An 18,830-nucleotide genomic window follows, 5' to 3' on the forward strand; every position below is an offset into this window, starting at 1 on the left:
AGTTCGCCTGTTTCCTTAATATGGTGTGTTGGTTTGTATCACAACCGAGAACTTCACCCTTTCTGTTTCGTCTTTTAACATGCTTTCAACCAGCTTCCCCTTTTCTGTGTAATTGCCCTGTGCTTCAGCTTATTGTCTGCAGGTCTCTATTTCAGTTGTGTGCTATAGCTACTGCTGACTTAAGATGGGATGGAATTTGGTGTAATGTGCCTGGCTGCACAAGACATTTAGTTAGTGCCACATTCTTTTATGTAAGCCGTTCTGGATAGTACTGCTCATGGTGTGTCCTTGCTGCCCTAGAAGTTCAGCTGTCTCACTTGAAATTGGCAGGGAATCATAGAATTGTAGAATGGTTTGAGTTGAAAGGGATGTTAAAGATCATCTAGTTCCAACCCCCCCTGCCATGGGCAGGGACTCCTTCTACTAGACCAGGTTGCTCAAAGTCCCATCCAACTTGGCCTTGAACACTTGTAGGGAGAGGGCATCCACAGCTTCTCTGGTTAACCTCTTCCAGTGTCTTGCCACCCTCAGTGAAGAATTTCTTACAAATAGCTAGTCTGAATCTATCCTCTGTTTGTTAACCCACCATCCTATCACTACACTCCCTGATAGAGTTCCTCCCTATCTGTCTTGTAGGCCCCCTTCAGATACTGGAAGGCCACTATAAGATGTCCCTGGAGCCATCTCTCCTCTTGCCTGAACAACTCTCTCAGCCTGTCTCAGAGGAGAGGTGTTCCAACTCCCGCTGATCAATCTCGTGGCCTTCCTCTGGATCTGTTCCAACAGGTCCATGTCTGTCTTACACTGGAGGCCCCGAAGCTGGATGCAGGACGCCAAGTGGAGTCTCGTGAGAGTGGAATAGAGGGGGAGAATCATTTCCTTGAACCTGCTGGTCATGATTCTCCTGATGCAGCCCAGGATGAAATTGTCTTTCTGGCCTGTGAGAGCACATTGCTGGCTCATGTCCTGCTTTTTGTCCACCAGCACCCCAAAGTCCTCTGCAGGGCTGCTCTGCTCAGAAACTTAAAAGGATGATCTAGTGCACACACCATAGAAGAGAAGAGAACGGGAAGCAATCTAAACTAGCAGGACAGGCTCTCCATCTTTCATCCACCCACTTTTCTTCTTCCAGGGAAAATGGATTTTACGTCGTATAATACCGATGATTTCATATTGTGTAGTGCAATGCTATATTGAACACCATGTACAAACAAGACCTGCAGTGCCTGATCTCTGAGTCAGGTGGAACTTGAAAAGGGGGTTGAAATCCCCACAGCATGGGGGAGTTCTTCATCTGGATTTTATACAACATCCATTACTCTGTGAAACACAAGTCTATAGGATGAAATATGCAATCACAAGAACTTCTCGTCCTTTCCATTAAGTGGTTTACTGATTTGCATATGCTACTTGGACACTCTTGATAGGAGGAATAGAGTGATAAGGAAGTAAAAAATTTGGAGGAACTGAATTTAATTGCTTAGGGTTGTACTCATCAGGCAGTTTAGACTTTTCAGTCTGCAGATCTTTAAGATGCTGCTTCCATGTGCCTTTATGGTTTTGGTTTTGTTGAATTCTTCTGCTTGTTCCTTCCTGTTTGTTGTGTCTTCTTGCCAGGGGAGGCTGTCCCTCCAAAATTACTACACTGTATGTGTTTTATTTGTAAGTGGTTTATAAATTTTTTTAACATATTTAGTACTTTTGAGCTTGAACATCTATTACTGAGGTGTTCTTGTGATTATTTAACTTTCTTAACCTTAAAGAGAAGAGAGAAACCTGATCAGTTAAGAGTATATCTTACTAATGTATTACAGTTCCTGAAGTTTGACAATTAATTGGTGGATAAAAGAGAACTGGCTTTTCTTACTTACATTGGCATTCAAAGGCCTTGTAACAAGATTCTCGGGAAGAGGCTACTTAACAGAAATTAAGTGGTTATTGCATGAGAGGTAGCTGCCATTACAGATCAAACTGTCTATAATAAAGCGTAGAATTGAATGCAGAGTTTTCATCAAAGCCAAAATGACTGTGGCATGCCTGAAGGGTTTTTTATCAGTCTTGCCATTACTGTATATTAACTTCACAGATGAAAAACATGGTTAGTAGTAAGGCAGAAAAACCTAGAGATGAAAAGAATGCAGGTAAGTCAAGAAAAAAAAGATTGTGAAGACTTCATAAAATTAGAAAAGGCTGCACAAAGGAGATAATGTTCCATATTAATTTAAATAAAACCAAATATAATGGAAAACGTGGCAGACAACTGTCTTGTGTAGTAGTATTTGCTTTCTAAATTGCATCTTATGTTTGTAACCTGAATTCTTAAAGGCCTCTTCCAAACCAAAGTGTTTTTCTCAACTTTGGCACAGCAAATGCAGTGCAACTACAATACCGGGATTTCCTTGAAGTACCTCTTGGTGCTGCTATTACTAGAAAGCATCAAGATAGAAGTAAAGCAAAACTGAGTACTTAATTGTTTGGCATGTAAAAACTTGGAAGTACTTTTTCTTCTACCTTTTTTATGTTGTACACTTCAAGATAACTTGTCTATGTTTGGAGTGTAACTGTATTTACTTTTATGCTTTATGTTCTAGCCATTCTTTATGGAGAAATGTTGCCTGTTGTATAATTTTAATATTACCTGAAGACAATAGTTTTTATGCTGAAGGGATTATAGATTTATTTGTTGCAGTAATAATACACATCAATATTTAATTTTATTCTAGACTAAAAATTTTGAAAACCTTGTTATTCACTTCAATGAAAGTATTAAGGAAGTTGAAAGTCTAGGAACTGCCTAATGTTCTTTTATATTTTCATATACTTGTAAAGTCAAAACAGATGTGTGTGAACTCTCTTTTGTGCTTTTCCTTATAGTTTTTCAGAAAAGAGCACAATTGTTACAGGCTTTATTGCTATAAAAAAAAGTGATTCTGCTTAATTTTCTTAGATTTATCTTGCTTACTGTATTTCTTTGGTTTGTTCAAGGGCATTGGGAGTTCCAGTGACAGATTACACATTTGAAGACTGTCAGCTAGCATTGGCTGAAGGACAACTTCGTCTGCCTTCAGACACATGTCTTTTGGAATTTGCAAAGCTTGTGAGAAGCCTTGGGTGAGCATATAGAACATTTATATGTAAGGTGCCTCTTTATGTTAACAGTGTTGCATTTATGAATATATATGGAGTGTTGTCGCTACCACTGGGGGAACAACATTATCAGATTAAACCAATACAGTTCTTCACTTGCAGGCCTAGATCCTAATGAGCAGGGCAGGTTGTAAAATTCATATTTTCAGAGTTTGACAAGTGAGCTGAGTGTATCTGAAATGTTCATTCCTGCACAAAGCTAGAAGACCCCTCGTGAAGAGGATCAGGAATACTGTAGGGTTTCTAATATTTGGTACAGTTAAGAGTCAGTTGCACTTTCTGGTGACATCTCTGAAGGGAGAACTGTGCTGCCATAGCAGTCTTGTGACTGGATTAGCATTATAAATGTGAGGGCAGAGGGGTCATCCTTTCCCAAGAAGCACAAAGAAGTGGTTGATCTTTTGAGTAGGCTACTGCTGGGTGGACTTTCCAATGAAACTAGCTTGTGCTCCTCTCATCTGTCTTCTCATAGCTTCAGTTCCCTCTACCTTTACCTTTCAGAAAAGCTTCAGCAAACAGTGAAAAAAAAAAAAAAAAAAATCACATAAACCATGTAGCAGAACTTATTACTGCTGTTTTCCAGTTTTTCTCCTATGTCTTCTCTCATCCTACTGAAGAACCACAAACTAAATTTACAGCCTCATCCTGTTCACTGCTTTAACAAACACCTGAAAGTGTAGAGCATAATTTCATGTTTCCATTCTCTACTTTCCTTTCACTATTTTTTCCTTCATCTTTCAGTTTGTGTACATAAATGAAAAAAAAATAGAAAGATCTGTTGGAGAATAAGGAATGTAGGGCAACATGCATTACGCATTCAGATAATGTGTATTTTAATTAATTGTCAGGACCTCCATCTGACTTCCAGTAGGATAGGAGAGACTTCTAAGGGGAAACAAAGATTCTTGCTTTGTTCCAAAGGCTCTGAATTTACAGTACTAAGGAGGGGGGAAAAAAAAGGGCGGGGGGAAAGAAAACCAAACCAAAACACCACCACAGAACAACAACCTCACAAACCACCCACGTCTCGTATTATGCAGTTGATAATCCTGGGATTCACTTTAATCCTCTTGTTAAATTGTCTGGCTTCTGTCTGCTCAATTTAAAACTGTACTTTCAAATTATACTTTTCTGGGGTTTTGTTTTGGTGTCTAAAATGATTGCATGTGTTTTGTGAGTGAGATTCCCCACAATTCAGAAGTTGTCTGGTTTGAGTGATTGTACATTGGTGAAATTTTATCCTGTTTTAATTTGGATATGTGCCAATAAGAAGGCTATTATGATAGTATTTTTCTGGGACAATTGGAGGAAGATTGTAATATGACTTCATCTCTGCTGGATTCTTGATGGCAATGCAGTCATTTTGCTGTTTATTCAAAGGTTTTGAGGCCAGGGAAGCATTAAGTTCACCCAGTCACAGCCCTAAATAACCGGAACAGTAAACTTTATCCAATGGCTTTTGTTTCCAGTCTTAATACTTGGTTTTGAGCAATAATATACCTTCAAGCTAATATCCAGTTTTAAATGCAAGGTTTTTATAATAAGGCAAATCCAGACTTGGTTTTGGTTTAGGTTCTTTGAACTCAAGTTATACCTCAGCTTGCCGCACTGGAGAGTTATTTCTGTTCACATTATGTATCTACAGGATTCATGAACGTTCTGTTGAATTTGCTTAGTCTGTGCTCAGCTGGCTGGGACCCAGTCCAGAGGCCACACAGCCACAGCAGCGAGTTCTCCCGTTTGATGCGATGCAGAGCTTGGGCTCTGCTAACCCCGCTGTGCAGCTGCCAGGCCACCGCTGGCCCGAGCTCAGCGGCCTCCTCCCGGGCTCGGCGGTGAGGCGGCTGCTCTGCCAGCGGGAGCGCCTGACCCCGCCTCCGCCTCTCAAGGCCTGCCTTCAGCAGTCCTGGGGCAGAGAGCTTCTCCTCAGCCTGAGAACCCGTGTCTGAGCAGTCAGCTGGGTACTGGGCTGTGTGCAGTCTTTATGGTAGCTCTCCTACATTCAAAATCCTCTGCTTCATTTGATGATTTTTCACAATTAATAACTTCACTGCTTAAAGTGATTCTCTATTTGTACTTTGACTGGATCTATGACTGGTTTCTAGACATTGAAGCTTGTTTGGATTTTGTGCCTGATTAAAGACTTCTTTGAATTTCTTCTCCTTCAGGACATGTTAATACAGTAAAATTAAGTTTTATCTCCATCTTTTTATAAGATACTTTTTATGAGCTGCTTTAGGGTAGTGGCCTGAAAGGAGATCTTTCAGTTCTGATTTGATTTGTTCCTATTGTCTCAAACTTCTGCTCAGTCTAATTCATGCATTCACTTTGCCCATGAGCTACAAGGACTTTCTAACCTTTACTGTTATTTCCCTTTCTTATGGAACTTTGGCTTGGTTAGGCCATGAGTAGCTTCATAGAGAATTTCCAGCTTTCAGTCAAATGATTTTCTAATATTTTTTTAAAAAATTTGTGACTTCCTAGTTTTAATTGTTTTACTTTCTGAAAAGTAGAGATACATTTAAAACAAACAAACAAAAACAAACCACACATTGCAATCCAAAGTGGAAATGTTTTAGTGGCTGTTCTACTTGCTATTAGGTGAGACTTAGAAAATCAGATCTTGATGTGACCTGACATTTTGCTCAAGTAATTCTAGTGGTCCAGGCCTTTTGCATCTTTCTGGGACACAATAAAAAAAAAAAAAGAGTACTTAGTGCTTCATGAAACTTCCAGGTGGACTAAATATCATGTGTTTGCTTATCCTGTGCTTGACATATATTAGGTTTTTTTCTTTACTGATCTCTCTTCTCTTGCTTTTTATCTACCCTTCAGTTTGTTAACATCCACTACTCTGCTACTGTGTTATTTACTTCATTGCTTCCTGGTTGTTCTTTCTCCAAAATCTTTCACTGCTAAAACCCCAAGTATGGATTGGAACATCTAGCAAGGGTGGATGTGTCTCATGCCCTTCTGTTCTAGTCACCGTTTTCTACTTCATGATTTTTCTTATTTGCTCCAAACTAACTTCAAATTAATTTTCTATTTTTTTTTTTTTTTGGGGGGTGAGGCAGCACTGGTATTTGTACAAGATGGTACCTTGTCTCTTCCAGTATGGTAGTTGGCTGGCAATACAAATGGGAAGTAGAAGAACATAACGTAGTCTCCAGAGACTGAGTATTATTGATGTCTTGTGCTAATGAAGTCTGTCCTGGAAGAATGTTCTACAGCCTTAGCAAGCCTGCAGAGTTTGCCTACCTTACACAATGCCTGGCCCCGATGAAGTTCAGTGTTAGTAAACCTACATGTGTTGAATTGGTTCTGCTCTCTTAAAGGCTATAGTGTTTTGGTAAGAATAACCTGAATTAAACAGCAGCTCCATTTTGAACACTGCTCTGCAGTATTATATTATCTGCTTGGCCACAAGGTTCCTACCAGGCATATAGACTCGTAAGGTCTGCAAGGAGGAGATAATTGCCTCATAGGCCTGGCGCCTGTCTATGGTTGGTCAACAGCCTTTACTATCCAGACTACATGGCAAACTTCTGCTGTCCATATGTGCTTGAAGTGGTGGTCCGGACTGTAGGTAGAGCTTTGCATCCCCAAGGTAATAACCCCTCAGCTAACTAATGGGAGCGTGACTTCAGAGTGTTCAGGCATCATCTGTACAAAAAAACCCCAACGCTTTAGAGGATGTTGTCCATCTACATTGATGATAAAAGCAATACTGCCCATTACAGGAGGTGATCACGGATCAGGCTTAACGTAGCAGATACCAACCATGGTGGCCTCTGTCTTGTGGGTGAAGGCAGGGTGTGCCAGGGCATTGGGAAGGTCCATTTTGCAGCTGTGCACTATCCTTTCTCCATTGTGACAAGCAGTTGCACAGAAGTACATCAGTGGACATAAAACTGAATGTACTGTGCTTTTCTGGCTTCAGGCATGTTTCTCAGAGCTTGCAGTTTACAGTAGTTATCTAAAAGATCCAGCTGTTCTTATGCAACTTCCATCTCTTTGAGGCACTAGAAAGTTTTTGGCAGGTTCTCAAGAGAGGAATTTGTTTTCAAATGCACCTAAAACTAGCTTTAAGGAGGTAAGATATCTCACTTGCTAAAAATAGTGGTAATTATGCTGAAAATATCCTATCTATGAAGTCTGGTGTGAAGGATTTATCTTGAAAAATCCCCTTTCTGTCTTTGGGTACTTGGGAATGACTTTTTGTTCTCTTTAGCATGCACTGGCCTAAAGAATGAAGCAAAACACCACAACAGAAAATGATGTTATATATTGTAAAGACCAGATCCTGCATGGAAGCCATTAGGCAAACAAGCATGATTTCATGAGTGAAGACATCCACTGTTAGCTTCCCAGCTTTTATAGCTTCCACTGGGATAAAAGTAACAACTTTAAAGGAATTGAGATATTAAAAACTTTTCCTATTGGTTTGGAACCTATTGTGGGATTTGGAACACTGAGCTCCATGAGACCTCAGCATAGTAAGTCATGATCAACCACACATGAGTTACTTTGATTCTCAAAGGGAAGTGAGCTCACCTTGGGTTACCAGAAGTACAGTGCAGTCGTTCTCAAGCTGAAGCAGGAAGTTTGCCTCACTGATCCACATACTCTTTTTGATATTGGCTCACATGTTTCTGTAGTCACAAAACCCAAACCACAAGATGTCTGTAAGAGTTATGGTAAGCCATGCTACATTCCCTACAAGGTTTTGCCTTAAAACTTCTTAGCTTTTCAGATTTAATTGACTGATGAAGAGGAGATCTCAAAAGTCTCAACTACTACTCACCAAACAAGTTTCCTCAGTTCTAGAAGGTGAATTTTGAGTTAATTCATTGCAGATCTCTCTGATTCAGAGACATGTTAGACTGCATGTTCTGTAGGTGGTTTATCTCAGGAGAGGATGTGGATGCCAACTGTCCTCATCCTACAGTTAACATCCTTTTCAGCTTCTACAGTGGGGATGTATTAGACTTCTTACATGTAGTCCTGCATGCAAGAAGCTGAGTTCTGTGTGCATCTCAAATCCTCCATGGATTCATTCCTGCTACTTTTCTACTTGATTGTGGAAAATTAGCATTTTCACTGCTCTTCTCATACTGCCTGGGACCAAAATTTAAGACAGGTGCTTTGTTGCCAGGATGCAGAATATATGAATGTTCCATAGCGTCTGTGGGTCTCCAGAAGAGTTCTTGCACATTCAGGTCTTGTAATGCAGAAATACAGGGCTTGGCATAGTTTAGTTAGTGCATTTTTGGTAAGTCAGTTTAAGTAATGGCAGACAGCATGTAGTTGTATTTTGACTTAAAAACAGTGATTTTCTTTTTTTTTTTTTTAAGGAAACATCATTTCAGTAAGTGATCCAGATATGGAGCTGACCTATCAGTCTTCCTATCAGATATGCTCTTATCTTTTTTTTCAATAGCTCCTGAGAATGCTGATATTAAGTATTTTGTTCATTCTTTTCACTGAGAGGAAGCTTCTGAGGAGTCCCAGCTGCAGTCTGGGAACAATTCTGGTGTGAGCTTGTGAATTTTGTAAACAAACTGCTCTTCCTTGTCTGCAGCAGCAAAGAGCAAAACAGACAACTGCAGAAGAATATTGTGGAAGACTTCATTGGCTTCTTTTGTCTTCAGACTGGAAAGCTTGGATGCCAACATTACCCTAAATCAGTTCAGAGGAAACTTGCTGATCAAGATTTAGTTGAAGTTGTATTAGGGAGGGAATATATTTTTCCCCACACACCTGCAGCACTCTTTCTTATATTCATAGTAAGACTTCTTTTGCAAAGCAAAAACAGGTAGCTTTGCATAAATAAAAAGCCATTCATTCATCAGTCAAAATTTGGTTCTGCAATTGGAAAGACTGAGGGAATTTCTGTAGCTGTTAACTGCTATAGCTTTGTTTGCATCGCCTCATAAGTGTCCTGCTCCAGACTGAACGTGAGAAATGAGGACTGACAAACAGGATTAACTGTATAATCGCTATTAGGTAATCCCAGATTTCTTTTGGGCAAGATGCATCAGGTCTTTTCTGCTCAGTGACACTAGTAAATTTGGAAACGTAATTGGTTTATGTTACTGTCCTACAATACAGCCATGTTCAGGTGACCTAAATCCTACCTACTTCTGCATGCCGGGTGTTTAAGAGGTAGTTCTAAACTGTGTTTCTTGTTTGTGTTGAACTGCTTACACATACAGCTTATAATCAAGGTAGAGTAAAGGACACAAGTTTATGACCAGGGTTCCTAAGCCCTCGCAGTGATTTCTAATACAGCTCAAGAACCAATGAGAGCCTTAAAATTACAGGAGTACATTATTTTCTAATAAAGTTGCTTAGTAATTCTTATTGCAGATTTTGTAATATTTTAGACAATTATCTTCCATTGCTTTGTTTGGTTTATTTTTAAAATATGGAAAAATAATACACTTTGTAGGCTGAAGCCAGAAACACTTGAGGGTGATCTTGATAAATATGCTGCAAGTGCCATGAAAATGAAAGAAGAAAAGGTTGATCTTGAAGAGTTTTCAGCGTACCTGGAATTGCCAGTTTCTCACACATTGGAAAGCATGTTTGCACTTTTTGATGAGGTAAGGAGCAGCATCCATTTTAAAAATTGTACTACTTTGGGTACACTCTGCTTCAGCCTAATTCTGTTCCAGCTGAATTAGAATAATAGAATCATTAGGGTTGAAAAAGATCTGTAAGGTATCAAGTCCAAACATCAACCATCCAATTCACTGAGGCCTGATTTGGGCCAGTGCGAAGTGCTTTTGAGCACCTCACCACAATATTTTCCCACTGCAAGGTAAGAGCACCTGTCACCAATCTAACTAAAGCATTCATTCAGGTAGAAGTTACAAGGAGTGTCAGTTGGACAAGACCGATCTTTTTTTTTTTTTTTCTAGATGCAAAATCTGAAGAGGAAGAAAGATGGGTTCAGGCCAAACTGCTGCTGGTGCTTGTTGCAGCTGAAGGCAGTGCCTGTTAGCTGAAATCACTTGCTCTTCTAGGATATGTGAAACAAAGGATCTAGGAACCTGGCAAATGAGCCAGTTCTCATTCCTTTGGCAAGCAGTCAGAAGGGGGAAATGACTATTAGCTTTGTCTGCATGAGGTGCTGTTTGGACCAGGAGGTGGATATGTCCACGGTGTTCTACTCATAGATCAAAGAGCAGCTGTCATGCGTTCAGGACTTGAACTGGGCTACCTTGTCCTCTGGTTCTCTAATTTTATTTTAATCTGGTGATACAAGTATTTTAACCTAAAAATATTAAATACACAAATGAAAGGTGACAGTAGTAGTGCTATCTTCCAAGAATATTTGAATTATGAGTTCTGGCTGAGACTCTGCAAAGGCCCTGCAGAGCTCTGATGACCCAGCTTCTTGCCCTGATGTACTTCCAGTGAGACTGTTTTTTTGCAGTGGCATATATAATGATCTTTCTGAATTTGCTGCATCTTTAGCAATTGTGAGTTATTTATGAAAGTTCTCATACAAATGGCCATATTTTGAGGTGAGGTTTTCCTTCACAGAATGAAGATGGCATAATTGACATTCGGGAATTTGTCATTGCTCTGTCAGTTGTCTGTAAGCCATCCAAAACACTGGAAACTATTCAGCTGGCTTTTCAGGTAAGCAGTATTTTCTTCCCCTATGTACTGTACTTATTTTTAGAAATTATTAATACTGTCATTAGACTTAGTAGAAACTTGTTTCACATGCCCTTTTAGTACTTAATTACATTTTAAAATGCGTTTAAAAATAACATTTAGATTAAGAGGTCATGTTCAGAGGGAATGCATTGCAAGTTTAAGTTGTGTAAAATTCTGGAAGCTTAGGGTTTGAAGTTGTTGTCTGTAGGACTCTGGTAGAATCCTTTTCAGCACGTTGAGTCTCAAAACTCAAGTCCTTTGCATTGATCTCTCTAAACTAAAAGCTAATGAGGTGTGCTTACTACTTCTATAATGTTTCAGTCAGATCTTATTTTTCAAATTAATATTATTAATACTTTTTTTCCTACATGTTAACAAAGATTTTTGGGATTTTACCCCTTTTATCTTCTTGGTCAGATTTTCTTCCCTCTTAGTCTTACTGTGTCTCTGTGTTGGTCCTGCAGCCTCTGCCCAGACATCACACCTCTCAGGAGTGCTGCTTATCTTGTTTTAGCCTTGGTGGTTTGATGTGACATTAGCGTAGATGGTTAATTCAGGCTTTTTGGGAAGGTGACAGCAGCAATACCTAATGTTTGCCATTCCATTGTTGCATCCTACATCCTCTTTTCCCTTTGCCTTGAACTCAGATGGTCTTTAGCACTGCAGAAACTGAGAAGTGCTAACTCTTGATGCTCTCCTCACTTGTGAGAGCATGGAGTTGAGAACATTCCATTGCATGGTACTACATGGCAGCCTTATTTTCTGAGTAGTTGTTTTTAGGTTTTTCAGTTTTCCTGTATTCTCTTAACTATGTTTTGCTAAAGAAATGAGGCTCCTGTGAATGTTTTGTCTTCACATCTCATTCCTACCCTTTTGCCAATACCAAACAAATTTGATGAAAGGAGGAGCTATGTGTGTGTTAAGAATGGTAAGCACTGAGCAAGGGGAAATAGGTATGGCTCCTTTTTATAATAACCAATAAAGTCTCAAGCAGAGGAAATTTTGCTCACAGTATTCTAGAAAAAAGGGAGAGAATTTTTTTCTTTTTATAAATCCTTTCTTACTTCCTGTCCTGGGTTCATGTACAGTAAGAGGGATTCAGACAGCTTACTGGGAGCCATTGAAGATCTAGCCAGTTCATGACTCATAATATCATTTAGGTTGCAAAAGACCTTTAAGATCATCAAGTCCAAAGTTGACCTGGTACTGGCAAGTCCACCGTGTGTGACTTTGAACAGGTGCTGTCCTCTACCGTGTGCTACTTTTTGCAGAGCACTTTGTCATTTGTTTTCAGGGATAAAGTGCAACATTCAGAGCAGAGCGTTTAGTATGTGGCTAAAGAACTTGAAAAATAGGAGTTACTGAGCCACCAGAGTTCTAAAGCAGTGGGCAATTAGAAGTGGGGATTATGGCAGTCAAGTCAAAGAGCAGCACTCCAGTGTAAGTGCTATGCATCCTCCCTTCCTAACTGCAAAGGAAACTAAAGGATGTTGTAAATCTTGTCAGTATGATGCTTGTGAGCCTTAGCATTGAGTGTCACCTTCTGACTGCTTCAGCTGTGAAAATACAGCAGATTTTATTGAACAAGTGTCTCATCTTTGCCCCTACTTCTTGTGAAACAGCATGCAGCTTAGGAGCTAGGGAGGAAAAGGCAGGATTCCTGATTTGAGCATGAATATTGACTTCCACAGCACTTCAAATTTTTTTTTTATTCCACTAACATTTTAAATTCCATTCAAGTGTGTTGTCTCATGACAGCAACTTCTGCTTGTGTAAAAAATACATCCTTATGCCTGTTTTGTTCAATCTCATCAGTTCCCACTTTGTCAGTGATGTAGAGAAACTAAAACGAAATTTCCAAAATAGCAACTTTTATATGGTTCAATATTTGGAGTGTTGTCATGCTTGAGAATAAGACAGGGATGTTTCAGAAACTCTTTTTCTCTATTTCCATTGCACAGGCAGATGGAGTTATTTTCAAAAGCTTAATGAAGATGTATTTGTTACAGATGTTTTGATGTACCCAGGTCCTGTTTTCAGGGGAAAACATTGTATGTGTATACAAAAAAAGAATGAGACTATGAGGAGTTATTTTTACTTGTCAGTCTCCCTGTCAGTAGTAAAGTTGAATCTTTCTGTGAGGAAACTTTTTACTTCAGGACATAAGACTATGCAAATTGATATTTTCTAGAGTAAGTCTTTGTACAAAATTATAGGCCTGTCCCTGGGGTATAAGTCTCCTGATTAATACACCAGGCATTTTATGCAAATGGTGTCTCAAATCAATTTGATTGTGGTCAAAGGAATCTTGAGTTTTACATCTGACCATGTGGAAGCAGTGTCTGCTTTAGGCTGTCCTAAATATATCTCCTGATTCCACAGTCTCTCTTGGAGCTCAGACATTGAATGGCACTGGAATTCCAGTGGTTAGGCGTGAAATACAGATTTTTCTTTTTTCTGAATATAGCAAGATTTACTTTCTAAGTGTACCCAGGTGAACTAATAATCAATACTATCTTTTATGCTGACTAATCAGAAATCCCTAGTAGATCACATCAATCTGAGAGTGACTAGAATTTCCAGTACCAGTAAAAATTTAAATTTTTCACTCTTTAGTGTGATGCTCTTTGTAAGAGTTGACATTCAGCTTTGCAGTGATTTATCTTTGTCTTGATTCATAGCTGTACCAGTCAGAAGATGGAACTATAACAGAAGAGGATTTAGCTTATATTCTGAAGACTGCCATGGGTGTGTCACAGATTAATGTTACGCATCTTTTTAGAGCTGTAGACGAAGGAGAAGAAGGAGAGATTACATATGGTAAGCATTTTGGGTGGTTCTAAACTTCTTGTTTTAAGAAAGCTGTCATAGCTCTATCCTGTTGTTTGGTCTCTTGTACCTGTTCCCCACTATTTTTGCCTTCCAAGAATACAGGGGGATACAAGACTTTCTACTCCTATAATAATTTCTCAGGGTGTTTGAAAATAAGTCAGGACGGTGTGGGGCTGGGGGAAATGAGGGAGCATTAATGGGGCTGCTCCATGGACAGTCTGTCATGCGGGTGATCTGGAGGCGAGAAAGTTCATTTTGAAATTGAGATCTGGGTGACTAGATTGTGCTGGGAATCATCGTACTTGTGTGCTACTTCAGATCCTCCTTCTTCTACATAGTAAGGTTCTAAATTTACTTGAACCTTTTAAGTATGAACTGAGTTGCTGATAGCAAAGTTCATGTTTCCAGCAGAGGTGCTGATGACATACCCTGTTTTAGTAGTTTCCCTGCAGGATAATCAGTATTTCATTTATAAGAATCTCACAAATTAAGACATCAATGTTAGTAAATCACAATTTCTACACTAGTAATTCCCATTTCAATCATACCATATGTATGTAAAGCTCCAACAGCAACTATTTTAAAATTGCTGGAATGAGAATCACTGCTCTTCCCTTTTTTCTGGACTGCTGTCTTGCCTCCTTGACTCCTGCTGTACTGCCCCTTTCCACTCTGTACCTCTCATCTGTCCCACCCCCAGCATTCCCATGTCCATCCTACCTAACCCTTTTCCCTGCCCATCTCCTTGTTGTTCCTTATTGTCTCCCAACTCGTGCAGTGACTCGACTCTTGCTTCTGCACGCCCCATCCCCCACCCCCTCCCCTTCACCAGCTTCAAAAATACCAGCACAGAAACTTAAGCTGGTAAGCCTAACAGAACTTTAATTTTGGCATACTTCATTGTTTGAGAATAGCTTCATTTGAAATATTGTATAAGTGAAGTCAGACCAGTTCATGTGAGTTACCACATGTGAGTTAATATCCATCTTTAAAACTAGTTACATTTTGCACAGCATCACATCTTTGAACCTCTGCTTGGATCTGTTTCTGAGGGAAGTGCTCAATATAAACATTGCACCAGCATTTTAACATACCTGAAAGCTTAATAGTCAAAATAGACGTCCAGTTTATTGTGGTAAAGAATTAGAAGATGGAAATAAACTTTTGGTATTGCTTTTCTACATTGGAAGTACTTGCCTTTCCTGATAATATGTGCAACTTTCCACTTACTTGATGTGTTGTACTTAAGTACTGAGAAAGGAGAGGTGGAAAATCTGCAAAGTACACCTTTTCTGAAAGCTTTGTCCAGAAGAGTTCTGAGAAACCAAAACTTTGTAGTCAGAGGAAGAGTACTGACATTGCTTTGGATGCTCATAGCTGAGGTGTCTGCTCGCAAGCTCCTTCTCTTTAGGGCTTTAGAACATAAATTTGGGAGTATTAAGTCTTCAGTGTCACTTCTAAGAACAAAAAGTAAAATATCCAAATTATCAAACCTAAATTGATGCACATATATATAGCAGAGTCCACAAAGCCAGAGATCTCATCCCAAAGGAAAAGCTCGGGTTGCAGGTAAATAGAATAACCAATAGCAAAATTGAGGGTTTGGGGTTTTTAATAAGTACATTGATAATGTTAGATGTAAATTGTTGCAAGTCTGTATTTTTGTCATGTATTTGAAAATACACTAGGTGCCAAAGATCTGTGGGTTTTTTTTCAGTTCTCTTAAGCAGTGTGCTGTTGGCTTAACTATGTAGATGTGCCTTGATTCCAAAGCTTATCCCTTCACTGTATTCTAGAGAGAGGTAAAATTTCTCAGTCTTAAGACATGATCTGGAGAAGGTGAATAGGTTCTGTAGGTGGGCATCAAAAGTTCTAGGAAACTGTCCTAGATGACTGAAAGTGGTGAGAAGACTGCCTTGCTTGCTGGTAACAAGAAAGAGGGGGTTGGCAGCATTGTGAATATCCATATGGATGAACGTTCAGAGAAGGAAGAATTATTTGTTCTTTACAATGTAGTATCCTTACCTACATTAACCACAGGATTATGGTATATGTTCCTGTATGCTAAAATAACTTGTAGCTGAGGGGGATCAAAACCTAGAGGAAATTCGTGACCACACAGCTTCTATCAGGAGTGGATGAGTATTGCAAAGGCAGGGGGAAAAAACTCTTGATGTTCATGTAGTACATGTGCATACTTAATGCAAAAGGATAGACAGCAGTCTTAAAGAACTCCACTTCAGGTCCTTTCCTATTTTTTGTCTCTTTTCTCTCAGTAGGGGCAGAAAGCAAAATTACTTTTTCCCCAAGTAAATGATTAAGGTGATCTTTTCTTCCTGTCTCATGCATCACAGTTACTTTAAGCTTGAGCTCCAAGGTGAGACCTGATACTGAGAAGTAATGCTGGAATAGGTCATTCTTGTGACATCATCTTGTCTCAAGTTTCTGGGTGAGGCAAATGGAATCCCACTTACTTTTCTTTGGACTCTGCTGTGTACACTTTGATAAATATTCCATAGTATCTTCAAGACTTGTTTGAGTAAGATCTCCTTACTTGGATCTATCAGAAACTTTATCTTGCTCCATTTAGTCCCTGGAATATGAGGTTTTTAATTTGGATCCTGTACTGATAGAACATTGAGGGATGGATCCCAGTAGCATTGTCAGGATGTTGATCTGGATGTAGACTGTTGTACTTGTGTGAACAACTGCTTCAAGGGATTTTTCTGAATTTATTTTCTGAAAATAAACAGTAGCTTTTTGAAGAATTAGTTAAAATGACGTTTCCAGTAAATAGTCTTTCCTGTGCACAAAAGATTATGCCTAATGTGATTGTAACAGCATCTTTGGTACTGCGGGTTGAAATTGTTATGCTTTTCTTGCCTTAGTTGGACCAACTATCAGAATGACCTTATCCAAAAAAAGCTGTTTTTTCATGGTCATTAATATGATGCACACATGGTATGTGTTGTTACAAAAAGGAATAGATCCTTCAGATGGGCTAAAAGCATCCATGTGAAAAAAAAGAATGTTTCTGTGTTCCTGCTGCAGGCCAGGCCCAGTTAGGGCTGGCAGCTGGTGAAAGTCTCCTAGCTGCAGAAAGATCGTGTACTCAGCTGGGTTCACCGAATGTCCTTAACTGTTGTGATTCTGATGAAATCAGTTTGCACTCAAGTGTTTCTAATGTATTATTGCTGCTACTATCACTGTTAAATATTTTAAATATAGAAGAAAGTTCTCCATGTCCTGTTGTAACAAGGTCGGATGCATCACATTCTTTGCTGAGATTACTTAAAGTTGAACTTGCATTAAATATTACCAGAAAAAAATTTGCCCTGTTCAATTTCAGACATCTAAGATTTTTTTAATTAGTATTTTTTTGTTCTTTTTACTCAGACTTTAGCACTTACATGATCAGTCAGACTGTTGTACATATAGCTTTTTTTTTTTTAACATTTTCAATCACAACATTGGTTGTTTTCATGGTGTAAACATCACCAGCTTTTGTTGAAGTTACAGGGTCCAAAATAATTTAGATCCGTGTAAACTGTGAATAAAGGATACTCACTTTTTTGTTTGCGGAAGGATGAAGTTCTGTTTGTTGTATCCTTCCCACCTATGCCTTTGCAAAAGTTCAGAGGCAGGGTAGATGTACAACCCCAGCGCCCCTGTCAGCCAAATGACGTTCCCTTACCCTCTGCAACACTGAGAGAAACGCACAGTCCCCAGGGGAGTCGTGTGGCGCAGGGGGAAAGCGCTGGTTCTTCGCTCCTCTCACACCAGCCCAGCGGTAGCGGGGGCAGCCGGGCTTCCCTGCGCTACCCGGCCACTTGGGCTGTGGTGTGCGCTGCGCTCCGGGAGCTCGGCAGCAGCCGATGGGGGGAGCCCTGCTGGGCTGGCGCGGGCAGCTGGAGGGGACCGACTCGGTGGTCGTGTTCACAGCCAGCCACTGTCAGTTCGCGTTATAAGAATAGCTTCTTATGAAGCTGTTCTGGGGTCCTGTACAGTATCTGGTATTCAAATCATGTCTGATTAGAGTCATGTGGGCAAATTGTGACAAGGCTTCAATTTCTGATTTTTAACAAAAAATGTTACTTCTTGATGTTAAAGATTCCCTGCTCCCCCAAGAAATGATCTTGCTCTTTTAATTTTCTTTATTAGTATGCAACACTGAAATAAGGGGTTTTTTTTCGTAATGTTACAAATTTGCACAATATTATTCTCTGAAATATTAGGACTTCTAAGTGCTGAAGTCTTGACAGCAGAAGGCAGGAGTGACAGGTGGTGTTAGATTGAGGAGCATTGAAGGCCGTGTTTGCAAAGGACTTTCCAGATTTTAAGAAATGACTGCTCTTGCTGTTGGTTGTTCCTCGGCAGGGGGGCTCCTGCCCTTCCCCCAGTGACCAGTGGGATGCTCTGCGGGGCCATGTGGTGCTCCTCCTGCGTTTTAATGCCAGCCTGAGCCTGTTTCCCCCTGCACCCTGTAAGCTAAGCTCTGAAGTGTTTCCAGAGGGTTTAGGTAACTCTGTGGCATCTCAGAGCTGGGGATGTGGTAAACTTCTGCTGAGAAGCTAAAACAAGCTTTGGTGCTAGCATTATGTTAACTGCTGCTATTTTTCTCCAAAGTGATCATGTGATTATATGTGTAAGTATTCAGATTTAGCATCCTTCTGTTTCAAAGAGCTGATTCTGTGTAACTTTTTTTTTTAGATGACTTCTACAGATTTGCTGAGTTGCACCCACGCTTTGCAGAAGACTATCTCTACACGGATCAGATGGGAGCTGAGAGTGGCTTGGAGATGTCATCTCTTTCTGCTCCTAATGGTATCTGTACTGACTTCAGCCCTGAAAATGCTGAATATAAACCCAAACCTCTGCAGAAGAAACTGAATTAACACTACAACTGTTACCTTCCTCTCCTGGTGAGAGGATTGTCTTTTCTTTGGATTTTCATAAATCACTCCAACTATACAGCAAATACCAGTTTTGTGTGTGAAAGTTCTTCTACCTTAATACTGTTCTTTGAATCATACGTGCTGTATTTAACAACATGGTCCAGGTTACTTTGGGAAAGGTGTCTTTATTTTTTTTCCAAAAGGTCTTTGAAAGGCAAAAAATGTGAATGTGCTTCATTATTAATGTTCATATTTAAAAGGAGGCGGCACACTTATTTATATTCC

General features: G+C 39.7%; 1 protein-coding gene across 1 annotated transcript; it reads left to right on the top strand.

The window, feature by feature from the left end:
* Positions 1 to 2,985: 2,985 nt before the first annotated feature.
* LOC103767937 (lysophosphatidylcholine acyltransferase 1-like) lies at positions 2,986 to 18,572 on the top strand (the record flags this gene model as incomplete). Its single annotated transcript, XM_008935070.1, has 5 exons — positions 2,986 to 3,111; positions 9,599 to 9,752; positions 10,699 to 10,797; positions 13,500 to 13,638; positions 18,361 to 18,572. Coding segments are annotated over 5 exons (703 nt in total), but the record flags the coding sequence as incomplete, so codon positions are not given.
* Between the last annotated feature and the right edge of the window lie 258 nt (positions 18,573 to 18,830).

Source organism: Merops nubicus, unplaced genomic scaffold, assembly GCF_000691845.1.
Source record: "Merops nubicus isolate BGI_N331 unplaced genomic scaffold, ASM69184v1 scaffold32792, whole genome shotgun sequence".
Lineage (NCBI taxonomy): Eukaryota > Metazoa > Chordata > Aves > Coraciiformes > Meropidae > Merops > Merops nubicus.